Source organism: Chiloscyllium punctatum, chromosome 24 (genome assembly GCF_047496795.1).
Source record: "Chiloscyllium punctatum isolate Juve2018m chromosome 24, sChiPun1.3, whole genome shotgun sequence".
NCBI lineage: Eukaryota > Metazoa > Chordata > Chondrichthyes > Orectolobiformes > Hemiscylliidae > Chiloscyllium > Chiloscyllium punctatum.
Window position 1 is genome coordinate 68,163,377 of NC_092762.1, and position 13,171 is coordinate 68,176,547.

The following is a 13,171-nucleotide window of genomic DNA, read 5'->3' on the forward strand; positions in this document are numbered from 1 at the left end:
AAATAGACTCATATGTGCAGCAGCTTAGAGCTACGCAACATGGTTACAAGAGGAACGAACCTGTATGAAACAGTGAACAGCAATGTAAGGACAAAGTATAAGGCTTGAGGGCTAGAGAGAACCAAACAAACTGAATAAAGATCTCCAATATAATTTAATGTTCGCTCAGTGAAGGATTTTGATGTTGAAAACCCAGATCCATTTTTGTTTTCTTTGAAGGGACTGTTGGGAAATGTATTTTTGTAATCATGTAGACATGTTAATCATGTTGTAGTTGTATTCCAAGGATGGAATTCTTGGACCCAGTCATACCAAATGTACTCATGTTCTCAAGGGGAACACCCCAGAATGCATGCTGTTGTTTTGCATGGCTTTATTGAGTTCAGTATTCCATTTTTGCTCTCGCTCTGTCTTCCCATGTTTTTGCCCCTCCTTCTAATTAATAGTTATGATAGCACCATACAAGCTTCTATAATATACAAGATCTGTATTTTTCAGCTTTTTAATCAACTTCTGATACTTGATCAAATCAATATAGGTCTTGTTCCAGACAATCTCAAGATTTATCTCCCTGTTCTGACTTCCATGGCTCCCAAGACTGACCAACATTGTAGAATGGTTAGGAAGGTTAGTTCGCATGGAATCCAAAGGGAGCTAGGCAATTGGATACAAAATTGACTTGAAGGTGGGAGATAGAGGGTTGCCTTTCAGACTGGAGGCCAGTGGGCAATGGTGTGCCACAGGGATTAGTGCTGGGTCCACTATTTTTGTCATATATATAAAAGATCCACATCCAAATACAGGGGGTATGGTTAGTAAGTATGCAGATGTCACCAAAATAGATAGTGAAGTGGACAATGAATAAGCTTATCTCAGAGTATAATAGGACCTTGATCAGAGATCCAAGGAGTGGCAGATAGAGTTTAATTTAGATAAATGAGGTATTGTATTTTGGTAGACCCAAATCAAGATTGAGCTTATACATTTAATGGTAAGGTCCTGGGGAGAGTTACCGAAAAGTGGGACCGAAGGATGCAGGGACTGAGTTCCTTGAAACTGGAGTCACAGGTAGAGGGGGTGGTGAAGGTGTTTGGCGCCCTTGCCTTCATCGTCAGAACACTGCTTATAGGAGTTGGGATGTTATGGTGTGGCTGTACGGGACATTAGTGAGACCACTTTTAGAATACTGTATATTCTGGTTTCCTTTCTATAGGAAAGATGTTATTAAACTTGAGAGTGTTCAGAAAAGATTTACAAGAACGTTGTTGGTGTTAGAGGATTTGAGTTATGGGGAGAGGTTGAATAGACTGGGTTTTTTTTTCCTAGAGTGTCAAAAGCGGAGGGAATGAACTTATAGAACATTATGAAGGGCATGGTTAGGGTGAATAGCCAAGCTTTTTTTTTTTCCCCCCCAAGGGTGGGGAGTCCAAAACTAGAGGGCATAGGTTTAAGGTAAGAGGGGAAAGGTTTTAAAAGGACTGTGGGTAACTTTTTCGTGCAGAAGGTGGTGCATGTATGGAATGAGCTGCCAAAGGAAGAGGTGGAGCCAGGTACAATTACAGTTATAAGCTATCTGGATGGGTATATGAATAAGCAGGGTTTAGAAGTATATGGGCCAAATGCTGGCAAATGGGACTAGGACAGATTGTGATGTCTGGTCGGCAGCAATGAGTTGGACTGAAGGGTCTGTTTCCATGCTGTATGATTCTATGATTATGAATAGGCTTTTAAGGCTTAGCGATGTCCAGAATGTAATACAGTTTGTTGCAGGTAATTGACCTTAAAGTGTAACCTGGCTCAGAATAGGCTGCTCATGATCGCTGGACAAAAATTGTACTTTTAACTATTTGCAAAATTCTAGATTAAGGTTTCGGCTATGAAAAGAAATATCTTCCTCGTGTCATGTTAGTTCGTTTGCCATTCATCTACAATCTGAGTCCTTTGGTCCTTGCCGCTTCTACAATACCAATTCTACTCTGTCCATACTGCTGATTACTTTGAGCACTTTTGTTACTCAGATGAATTGATAAGCAAAATATTTAAGTTTTGAGCTGCTGCATTCTGTTCAGTGCTTAAAACATTGCCTCCCAGACTTTATACCAGTGTGATCCCATTTTGAAACTTGAAAATTAATGTGATCATTGACTGAGAACTGAGACCGCAGGGTTTCAGCTGATATAACTCTGTCAAAATTCCATAGTGGTCTGCTGTTTCAAACCTTGCAAACTATTTGAGGTCTTGACCCCCACTTTGGAGAAGCTCTGACTTAAAATGTCCATTTATCTTGGTTGATCATTATACAACACACTCATTTTGTTAAATGTGGTTCGTAGGCTTTGTAAGATATGATAGTATATGAAAACCATCTTGGTTTTATGCAATTGCTTCCTCTGTATCTCCTACACTGCTCAGGTGGATATTGAAAGTAAATGGTTAATTGAGTCCTCAAATCAACTCTTGCAGCTGTGATGGAGGTATACCTTCAGATAGAAAACAAATAATAGTACAGTAACAAAAGCATTAGGTTTGATATATCATGCATGGCTTCTGGGTGTGAACGTTCTACTAGATGATAGCAGTGCTTGTGTAAAAATTTTAGTGGCAATAGTAGATATGTTCCTTCCTCTAGAATTTTGTTCAATGCTAAATGATTAAAGAATGCTGTTTCTAATTTACTGTTTTTCTTTAAATTCTTGTCAAGGAGAGAGAAGAGAAGGAATTAATACTTCAGTGAGCACTGATGTCCAGTCAGTATTTAAAGGAAAAACTTACAACCAGCTTCAAGCGTTGTACCTGAACATTGAGGCAAAGATCAAAACTGGTGGTTCAAATCTGGACATTGGTTATTGGGAATCTTTATTGCAACAACTCAAGGCATATATGGCCAGAGCCAGGTAGGACTGAGCACAAGGGACAGAGGGCACTAAAAAAGGATTCATAATTAGTGGTATTTTTTTTTGTTGTTGAATGCAGTGGGGCTTTGCAGTGTATTATGGATTGCTGTGCAACCATGCATTTCAGAGAGGCTGTTGGTTAATGGGTATGAAACTTTTGACTCATTCAGGTCTGCTTTTCTATGGGTTCCAAAGGTACTATGTGGTAGAACTCTTCACATTCTGGAGTACTGTTGGCATTGGATGATACATATTAGTATGTATCTGTGTGAATGTTACAAACACAGAAGCAATGGAGCCCTTTTACATGAGCTATGGATTGCACAAGTTGTCACTCCTCATATATGAACTTTGTCCAAAGACAATCAGCAAGCTTTTTGTCCACTAGCCATCCTACACAGAAACTGCAACAGGCTATTCAGTGCATCATGTCTCAGTATATAGCCTACACAAAGTGAAGGTATACAAATAGCCTTTAGTTGTATTTATCTTCCATGTCATGAATAATTTTGGTCTCATTCAGTTCTTTAAGTTGTACATTTATATGGTGCACATATAATGCAGTGATTATGATTTCCTAATTCTGGAATTGTCCAAACGTTGGAAAGTGGCAAATATGCTGCTATTTAAGAAAAAAGGAAAGAACAAGGAACTACAGACCAATTAATCTGACATTACTCATTAGAAAAATACAGGAATCAATTATTAATACGTGGTAACGTGCACTTAGAAGACTATAACTTGATTGTACCAAATAGAAGTGGTTTTACAAAAGTGAAATAATGTTTGATAAATCTGTTAAAGGTTTGAGGATGTAACTATCACAGTGTATAACAGGGAACTAGTAGGTGTAGTACTCAAAGTTTGTGAGAAGATTTGTATATCGGGTGCTCGTTGTTGTAGTTCTGTTCACCGAGCTGGGAATTTGTGTTGCAGACGTTTCATCCCCTGTCTAGGTGACATCCTCAGTGCTTGGGAGCCTCCTGTGAAGCGCTTCTGTGATGTTTCCTCCGGCATTTATAGTGGTTTGAATCTGCTGCTTCCGGTTGTCAGTTCCAGCTGTCCGTTGCAGTGGCCGGTATATTGGGTCCAGGTCGACGTGCTTATTGATTGAATCTGTGGATGAGTGCTATGCCTCTAGGAATTCCCTGGCTTTTCTCTGTTTGGCTAGTCCTATATTAGTAGTGTTGTCCCAGTCAAATTCATGTTGCTTGTCATCTGCATGTAAGGATAGCTGGTTGTGTCGTTTCATGGCTAGTTGAACTAGCTACCAACTAGCCACGAAACGACATGACCAGCTATCCTTAGTAGCCACACACGCAAATGACAAGCAACGTGAATTCGACTGGGACAACACTACTATTATAGGACAAGCCAAATAGAACAGCCAGGGAATTCCTAGAGGCTTGGCACTCATCCACAGATTCAATCAACAAGCATATTGACCTGGACCCAATATACCGACCACTGCAACGGACAGCTGGAATTGACAACCGGAAGCGGCAGATTCAAACCACTATAAATGCCGGTGGAAACAGCACAGAAGCGCTTCACAGGAGGCTCCCTAGCACTGAGGATGTCACCGGGACAGGGGACAAAACGTCTGCAATGCCGGCGAAAAGAACCACAACAATGGCTGTAGTATATTTTGGATCCTCAGAAAGCATTTGTTAAGGTGCTGCATAAAAGGTTGCACAAGGTGAGTTAGTGGAATAATATACTGGTATGGATAGAGAATTGATGAAAGGACAGAAGACAGCAAAGGAATAAAAGAATCACTTTCAGGTTGGCAGGCTATTGACTAGTGGGGTGCTGCAAAGCTCACTTCAGGAACGTCAACTATTTAATCATTTACATTATCATCCTGGAAACAGTGTTAATGCATCCAAATTTTAAGACCATGCAAAGCTTGAAATGTTGGGAAGTGATGTAATTGACTTTGGCAGGTGGAAGAGAAAATGAGAATATTTTTCAAATAATGTGAATTTATTAAGTGGTAGTGACTGGAGAGATTTGGATGAACTTAAAAAGGCAATATATTTGCTGATATCCAAGTACAGCAAGCATTAAGGAAGACAAATAGTAAATGATTTCTATTGCAAGGGAGTTGAGTACAAGAGTGAGAAAGTCTTGCTGCAATTATATAAGAGCTTTAGTGAAGCCAAGTCCGGAGTACCATGAACAGTTTTGGTCTCTAATATCTAAAGAATGCGTCTGAGGTGAGGCAAAAAAAAGTTAATTTTAAATTGATTCCTGGAATAAGACCATTGTTTTATTATTGAGATGAAGTCTAGTGGGCCTGTACTCTGAAATTGAGAAGAATGAAAGGTGACCTCATTGCAATCTGTAAGATTCTTCAAGGATTGACCGTACAGAATTTGGCTGGAAAGTTGAGGACTAATGCCATTATCCCTGGATAAAGTATCAGGTCACTTAACAAGATGAGAATAATATACTTCATTCAGATGGCTTGGAATTTTGGAATTCTATACTCCAAATACTGTGGCATTGTGGGTATTCAAGACAGAGATCCATAAATGTGTGATTTTAAGGGCGTCAAGATGTCAAGGCAGGGTAGATAAATAGCGGTGAGGCGAAGACCAGCTGTGATCTTATTCGTCAGTCGAGCAGTCACAAGCAGTCTTACATCTGTTTCTTTTATTCTCTATCCTAATGAGACATTAAATGGTCACAGATTTGTCCTTTATTTTTTCTGACATGTTGTTACTTTATTTGGATGAACTGTTACATATTTTGTATTTGTGATATTTCTGTCAGACTACGTGAAAGGCATCAGGATGTGTTGCGTCAGAAGCTTTACAAACTGAAGCAGGAGCAGGGAGTGGAAAGTGAACCCTTATTTCCCATTCTAAAGAAAGAATCAGAGTCTCCCAAGGAAAAGTATGTATTCATGCTGTTTTATGTCTGTCTTCCATCTGATTTTTGCAGATAACAAGAACACTTAGAATCACTTTTTGTTTAACTTGAATCATGAATTAACCTAATTTCTTAATGTAGGATCATTGTTTAGAAGCTATCACACTCAATGTTAGCATTGCCACATGTTGGAGACAAGATTAAATGTGAGTGAGCCAGGTAAATTCAGCTTTCATGATATTCATTGCAGTCAAATGTGCATTCTACTGACCACAAAGATAAATGGAAAGAGAACAGGTTAAAAGTTTTTGATCATAATAAAACATTGAGTTTCAGATGTTGATGAACTGGTGATGTTTTATCGTCATGGTTTTCAACGTTCTCCTATCCACTGGATTGCAGCCTTGTATTATTCTGATTATTAACTTTCAGGATGGTTGAGGGCAGCAGGATGATTTCATTTTAATCAAGATCTTTGATTCCATTCTGTACTTTCATGGAAATTATTTTTGAGATACCTATGGAAACTATGTTCTGTGTTACAAGTGATTGATCTCAGTAGGCTTACTTGAGACAGCTACATTTTATAAATGTTGTCTTATTCTTATTTACTTGTGTACTCAGAAAAGAGCAATCTGTCCTCATCCAACAGTTGTAATACAGAGCACCTTGTTCTCAAGAAAATGGTGGAGTTTCTAAACAATGTGTGGCTGCAGGATGATTCAGTCAATAGCATTGTCTATAAAGACCTTTTTTAAAAAAAAACCTTGTTCTTTATTGACACTGGAGATGAAATATCTTCGCTGACCACTACCAACTATAAAATGGGCTTTCCAGCAGATACATGGAAAACCATCAGCTGTAAATTTGCAGTGTCGAAATCCTGAAATTCCCTCCATAGTATTGCGGGCATACTTAATGCACATGGCCTGTGGCATTTCGCCAAGGCACTGTCTCAAGGGCAACTAGGGATGGCCCAGCTAACAATGCCAAAATCCTATAAATGAGCTCCATGATAAAGCAAAATTGAAGCTACTATCAGTTATATTGATTCTGCATCCAATACTACTTCATACTGAAGCATAAAAATAACTAATTATATGAAATGATAGGGTTATGCTTATTACTAATTTCAGTTGAATTCCTTTGGCATTATTTCCAATTAAATATTTTGGCACCTTACACTGCTGTAAAGTATTTGACCCAAATAATAATTTTTATACAGGATGGTGAACTGTTAGTTATTGTGGAATAATTTTATTCCTCTTCGATCAGAGATTGACTGATCTAGAAGTGGCAGTGCAATGTGGGAAAGCTTTATGTTATGGGATTGTTGAATTTGAATCTCCCTCTCTAGGGAGAAATAAAATTGTCTTTTTTTATTCTTGTAACATCCATCTATAAGAAGTAACAGAAAATGGCTCATGTCAATGAAATAAACTCAAATGTATTTTTGTACTCTACAGTTTGTTTATCTGAATATTATTTTGTTTTCATCAGAGTTGACGAAACAGGTCGAAATGAATTACATCAGAATATTTGCGTGCTAAAGCAAAATCAACAAGTTGAAAATGAGTCATTCTTCGCAATTCCAAATAAAGAGCCTCCATTTCCCAAGGACAGGTACATATCTTTGTTCTTTAAGTTTCTGTGCTGTATGTGTCTGTTCTGGAGACCCAGAAGTTTTAGCTATCTATTTTATGGCCTGTTGGTGTAGACAGCAATTGAATTTTGGAATTTATTAAAGCAGCTTCACACAGTAAACATTTGCAATCTTGTCAGTCCTATGCCTTCAGTCACAAAATCCTTCCTCTTGGAATGCCCTGTAGCCTTTTTTACCTTCTGTTATATTTCTTTCATAACTTTTGTGCTATTGCTGAATAATCTTTAGTTTCATGCTTTCTTGCCTCTTGTCTGCCTAACCTCCCTGTAACTTTGTCCCTTTCCTCTGGCCCTCTGCCTTGATCCATACAGGTACTTTAGTTTAGAATTCCCAGGTATAAATATAATTTCTGATGTTCAGAACTTGTTATTTGCTATATCAACCTTACATTATACTAAAGAAAGCTGATTTCTTTATATAATTAATATTGGCCCAAAGACCAAACTGATTTTGTGTTTTGTATCCTTGAAATAGCCTTCCAAATTGTAGAATAGCAAATAGTTGTACGAACAGCTGGGGCAACACGTCCTCTGAATTGAACAGAATAAATCCAAAAGAAGAATCAAATGTGTTTATGCATGTTTTGGCAAAACTGTTCCTCTTTTCCTAATTAGCCAGCCATTAATGATGGAAATATTTTGAAAGTGATTCCACTTTGATGGTTTTGAGGCTCTCCAGCTATCATTTGTATAGAGTGAGATTCTGATGTTTAACTATATCTTGCAGATCAAGTGAAAACAAGGAAGCACCGGGCACTTCTGCCTCAGGCACTTCAGAAACAAATGAAGATGATGAGAATGCAGAACAGGAAGCTGAAGGAGAGGCAGTGCTTACTGAGGAGGATCTAATCCAGCAAAGCTTGGATGATTATGATGCTGGCAAATACAGTCCTAGGTTACTCAGCCCTCATGAATTACCTATGGACACCCACATAGTAGATGCTGAAGAAGATCTGCAAAAATTAATGATGGCAAGGCAGCAATTGCAAGTGACAGGTAAGTGAATGATCTGTTGACTAAGCAATCTTCTGAAATCTGGAATTTTTAAAATAAACTGTTGCTTTGCACTGTACCTATTTTTCTAATTATCTTCATGAAATGCAGTGTTTGCAGTTAAGTTTTTATGAATTACACATTGTTCCACACCAGAGCCTCTGAAATGTTATCTTTCCTTGGTCAAGTTTTTCGATGAAAAGATTATTTCATTTTATGTGTATCTGTTCTTGAAGGTCAACCTTTGTTCTGACATTCCTTTCTGACAGTCTGTTTTCAGCAAAGTAAACTGCTTTCAGCATTATCTCAATAAGGATGCCCTCCCAACCTATTTGTGATAACCAGTAATTTTTTTATTTGTTAAAATGATTGCACTAACAAACTTTATTTCCTATTCTCTGACTTAGCTAGCAGCTTTTTATTTCTGTATCCTAACTGTGTTCCTCAAATTCTGAACAGAAAGCAAGAGGGGAAAGTACAATTATGATTGAGTAAGATATGTGCAAGCTGTCCTTTAGTTTCTAAGCATCCATTCACAGCACTTTAACGTACTACAAGTCATGATTATTGAGGCATTTTAGATAATCGGGATCTATGCTTCAAATTATCTATTTTAGTGATTATAACCTATAGTTTATTCAAGTAATTAATGTTTGCTTTGTTAGATTGTATTATCTTCTGCTTTCAATGTCTGGTTTATTGTTTTGTGTAGGTGATGCTAGTGAGAGTGCTGAAGATGCTTTTGTACGCAAAGCCAAGGAGGGAATGGGAACTGACGAAGCTCAGTTCAGTGTGGAGATGCCCTTAACTGGTAAAGTCTACCTTTGGGCTGACAAATATCGTCCAAGGAAACCCCGCTTCTTCAACCGTGTTCATACAGGCTTTGAGTGGAACAAGTACAATCAAACACATTATGATTTTGACAATCCTCCTCCAAAGATTGTCCAGGGTTACAAATTCAACATATTTTATCCAGACCTTATTGACAAAAGAGCAACCCCACAATACTTCCTAGAGCCGTGTGTGGACAACAAAGACTTTGCAATTCTACGCTTCCATGCAGGCCCTCCATATGAAGATATTGCTTTCAAAATTGTGAACCGTGAGTGGGAGTACTCTCACCGGCATGGTTTTAGATGTCAGTTTGCCAATGGGATATTTCAACTATGGTTTCATTTTAAAAGATATCGTTACAGAAGATAGAAGCTGCTGAGTAAAAGGATATGACTGTTTATTGTGTTTTCATTGCATTCTTTTCTGAGATTGTCGACCAGTTATGAATGTTGCAGAAGTCTTTAAAACCGTGTTCTCAAACAAGACTGAAATACTTTTTTCATAATGATGAGAGATAAATTTTAATCCCTTCTATGATTTTTCTAGTAAGCTTCTGTGGTCATGGGAACACAAGCTAATTATAAATTCATAATACTGCCCCACTGTAAGAATGAAATCTCCTAAAGTGACTTTGTATTGTTTGAGGTATATTTGTGTTGTTGCTTTGGTCTCTATTACAGAACTTGGAAGTTCTCTTTTCCATACAATTTTTTTTTAGTAGGAATATAAAAATTGGAGTAGGCTGTTTAATCCCTCAAGCCTATTGCACCATTCTTGAGATCATGGTTAATCTGCAATTCAACTTCATTTGCCTGCTTATGTTCCATCACCCTTCATATATCTGGCAATCAAAAATCTATCAAACTCTATTTGAAAATTAATAATTTATCTATAGAAATTCTCTTCAACAAATGATAATTGATATCACCCTTTGAGTGAAGAAATGTTTTATTATTTAGTTCTTGATAAGTCTAGCTTCAATTTTTAGACTGGTCTTTTCTCCCTCCTCCCCCTCCCACAGCCCCCAGTCCTAAACATTCTGACTTGTTTTTTCCCCATCAACCCCAGTTGTCATCCTTAATATCTTAAAGCTTTGATTTAATCATCTCTCGGCCTGCTAAAATCTTTAGTCTCTTTTCATAAACATTATCTTGATTTACTGTTCTGTGAACTGACACAGCCCTATAATGTTTTGTCCCATGCAACATTACACTGAGATCCTGACTTGCCATAAAATATCTAAATATATAATCTTGAATGGTGTTATTGGCAAAGGAAGACTCCAGTTCTGTAAATTCAGGATTCTCCTGTTCAACAACTGTTTCATCAGTTGGTCAGTTTTCACACAGTAAGATTCCACATGCCTCGATTTATAGATATTTGTAGTTAGCATTTATCCCTTAAAAAAATACTAGTGCAATGTTTTTGCTGAATAAAGCTATGGATTGTTTACATCCACCTAAGCAGGGAACTTGGGCCTTTAGATGTGTCAGCGAGATGGCATGCCCATATTTAATTAAGATCTGGACTGGGGCTTGATCCCACATCTTTGTGTTTTCAGATATACAGTATAGGTAAAACTACTGACAGACTCCTGAATGGAGATGCCTCGAAGTAAAAAATACACCTAATCTGTACCAGTTGAAATTTTGTCATGCAGTCTATTAGCAGTTTGCACTTAGAGCTTGTAAAATAGGATAAATATTAGTAATTGGTTGAAATTATTTACCTATCAAAACACCAAATATTGTAATGACTTTGATTTTTACCACTACTGTTGTGTCTTTGAACCAATGAAGAACGAAAAGCAGGAAGCAGAGTTAACTTGAATTGACCATTTTTCCTAAAGCTGTCATTAACTCAACAATAGTCACACAAGTGACCAAATTGCTCAAATTACTCCATGCAATTTTTGTCTGTCATTTCTTTTCAGGTGACCGTATACAACAGGCAATAATATTTTACATTACATTTTTTAAAAAAGAAATAATTCTAAAAGAAGTGAATAAAATTGCATATAAGAATAGTTGCTATGTGATAGAAATTCCGTCAAATGTCAGCTCTTCTCGCTGTAGTTTCAATAGGAAATGCACTTCTCATCCTGGAATTTTCAGCTGCAGTCAGCAAATTCTTTTTGTGCATTAAATCAAATATTTCTACTCCAGTGCTGTGAAACTATGATCCCATTGCATGGTGGCTCAGTGGTTAACACTGCTGCCTCCCAAGTTTGATTCCAGCCTCTGGTGACTGTGTGGAGTTTGTGCATTCTTCCCATGTCTGCATGGGTTTCCTCCGGGTGCTCTGGTTTCCCCCCACAGTCCAAAGATGTGCAGGTCAGGTGAATTGACCATGCTAAATTACCCATAGTGTTAGGTGCATTAGTCAGAGAGAAATGGGTCTGGGTGGGTTACTCTTCGGAGGGTCGATGTGGGCTTGTTGGGCCAAATGGCCTGTTTCCACAGTGTAGGGGATCTAATCCAAAAATTTATAATCTGTGTCACATGTAAATAAGATGAAAAGGACTGAGTTTTTTTATTTTTGTTCCTGTAAAGAAAGTTTGTGAGGTGTATCATGCAATTCACTGTTTCGTTATTTTTTTTCATTAACCATAGTAAATGTTGCAATTTATTATGAACATTGACTAAAACAGTTTAAAGTCATCTTATCACCATTATTGTACAGTTTTCTTGATGATTATCGATGATTAAGTCAGCAAAAGCTAAAAATTCCCTAGGCAGTAAGGCAAAAGAAAAATGTATTTTTCTGATTCTAGAAATAATTCCAGGAAAAAAGGGTTATAAAAATTTTAAATAAAAATTTTACTTTTTAATGGTATCTTGATGAGTCTTGTCCTGTGGTACTTTCAGCAACACAATTGAGAAATGTTGTGGTAAGCTTTTCATTGGAATCCAAGCTAATTAGCGATACTTCTATCTAGGTTCAAAGAGTGGCTCTGGAAAAGCACAGCAGGTCAGGCAGTATCTAAGGAGCAGGAGAATTGACGTTTTGGGTGTAAGTCCTTCATAGAGAATGACAGGCTTATGCCTGAAACATCGATTCTCCTGCTCCTTGGATGCTGCCTGACCTGCTGTGCTTTTCCAGCGCCACATTTTTCGACTTTGATCTCACGCAGCTGCAGTCCTCAGTTTCTCCTAGATAATTCTATCTAACCTAGTAATGACAAAGGAGAAGGACGTTCCAAGGTGCAACATCGCAGTAAATAGGAACAAATTAGGTTATGTCAATCAATTCTGAAGTACAGCAACATCCATTGGCAAAAGCAAAATTGATATCTGATTGAAGAATTAGACCATCAAAGTGTATTTACAAAACAAAGTAACATTCTAGGGAATATCAGCTTGAAATCAAGAATCTTTGTTCAAAAATGTTATGTCTGGTCAGGACTGAATAATGGAAGTGAAGCTTGGAACAATGGGAAATGGAGCAGAAAATCACAGCTTTGAAATGCCATGTTTACAACCGTTCCAAAGCGTGAACTAAGGTTCTAAATAAGAACAAATAAATACATGCAGAATAGTTGGTGTGTAAAATTGTCACCAGAGGATTAATGGAAGGCGAGCAAAAGGCTAACAATGAAATAATGAAACATTAAAGATGACCTAAAGTAAAACTTCAAAAATGAGGTCATGCACTGTTGCTATGAAAGTTTGGAGGATCGTGTAAAGTTGTGCCATTTGATTAAAAAAATGATGATTCCTGGTCCAGTGCAGAGAATTCAAAATTCAATGAGGGTGGGAGATTTGTCCTCGCTTAGCAGTGGTGATGATTAACTAGCACAACCTCCAAATCCATGAGGAAGTGAAGCAGAAGTAAGAAAACTTTTTTTTTGATTCCAGAAATAAGTAAGAAAATCTTTTTTTTTAATTCAACAGGAGAGTGAGCCCAGAGTA

General features: G+C 37.6%; 1 protein-coding gene across 1 annotated transcript in view; it reads left to right on the forward strand.

Moving 5' to 3' along the window:
- Nucleotides 1-12,095, forward strand: part of cactin — a 28,190-nt gene extending 16,095 nt beyond the window's left edge. Inside the window, exons 6-10 of the mRNA XM_072594087.1 lie at nucleotides 2,702-2,894; nucleotides 5,673-5,795; nucleotides 7,272-7,394; nucleotides 8,161-8,429; nucleotides 9,139-12,095. Coding sequence (XP_072450188.1) covers nucleotides 2,702-2,894; nucleotides 5,673-5,795; nucleotides 7,272-7,394; nucleotides 8,161-8,429; nucleotides 9,139-9,629 — 1,199 coding nt within the window. The 3' untranslated portion in view covers nucleotides 9,630-12,095. The remainder of the gene's footprint in view (nucleotides 1-2,701; nucleotides 2,895-5,672; nucleotides 5,796-7,271; nucleotides 7,395-8,160; nucleotides 8,430-9,138) is intronic.
- The last annotated feature ends 1,076 nt before the right edge of the window (nucleotides 12,096-13,171 follow it).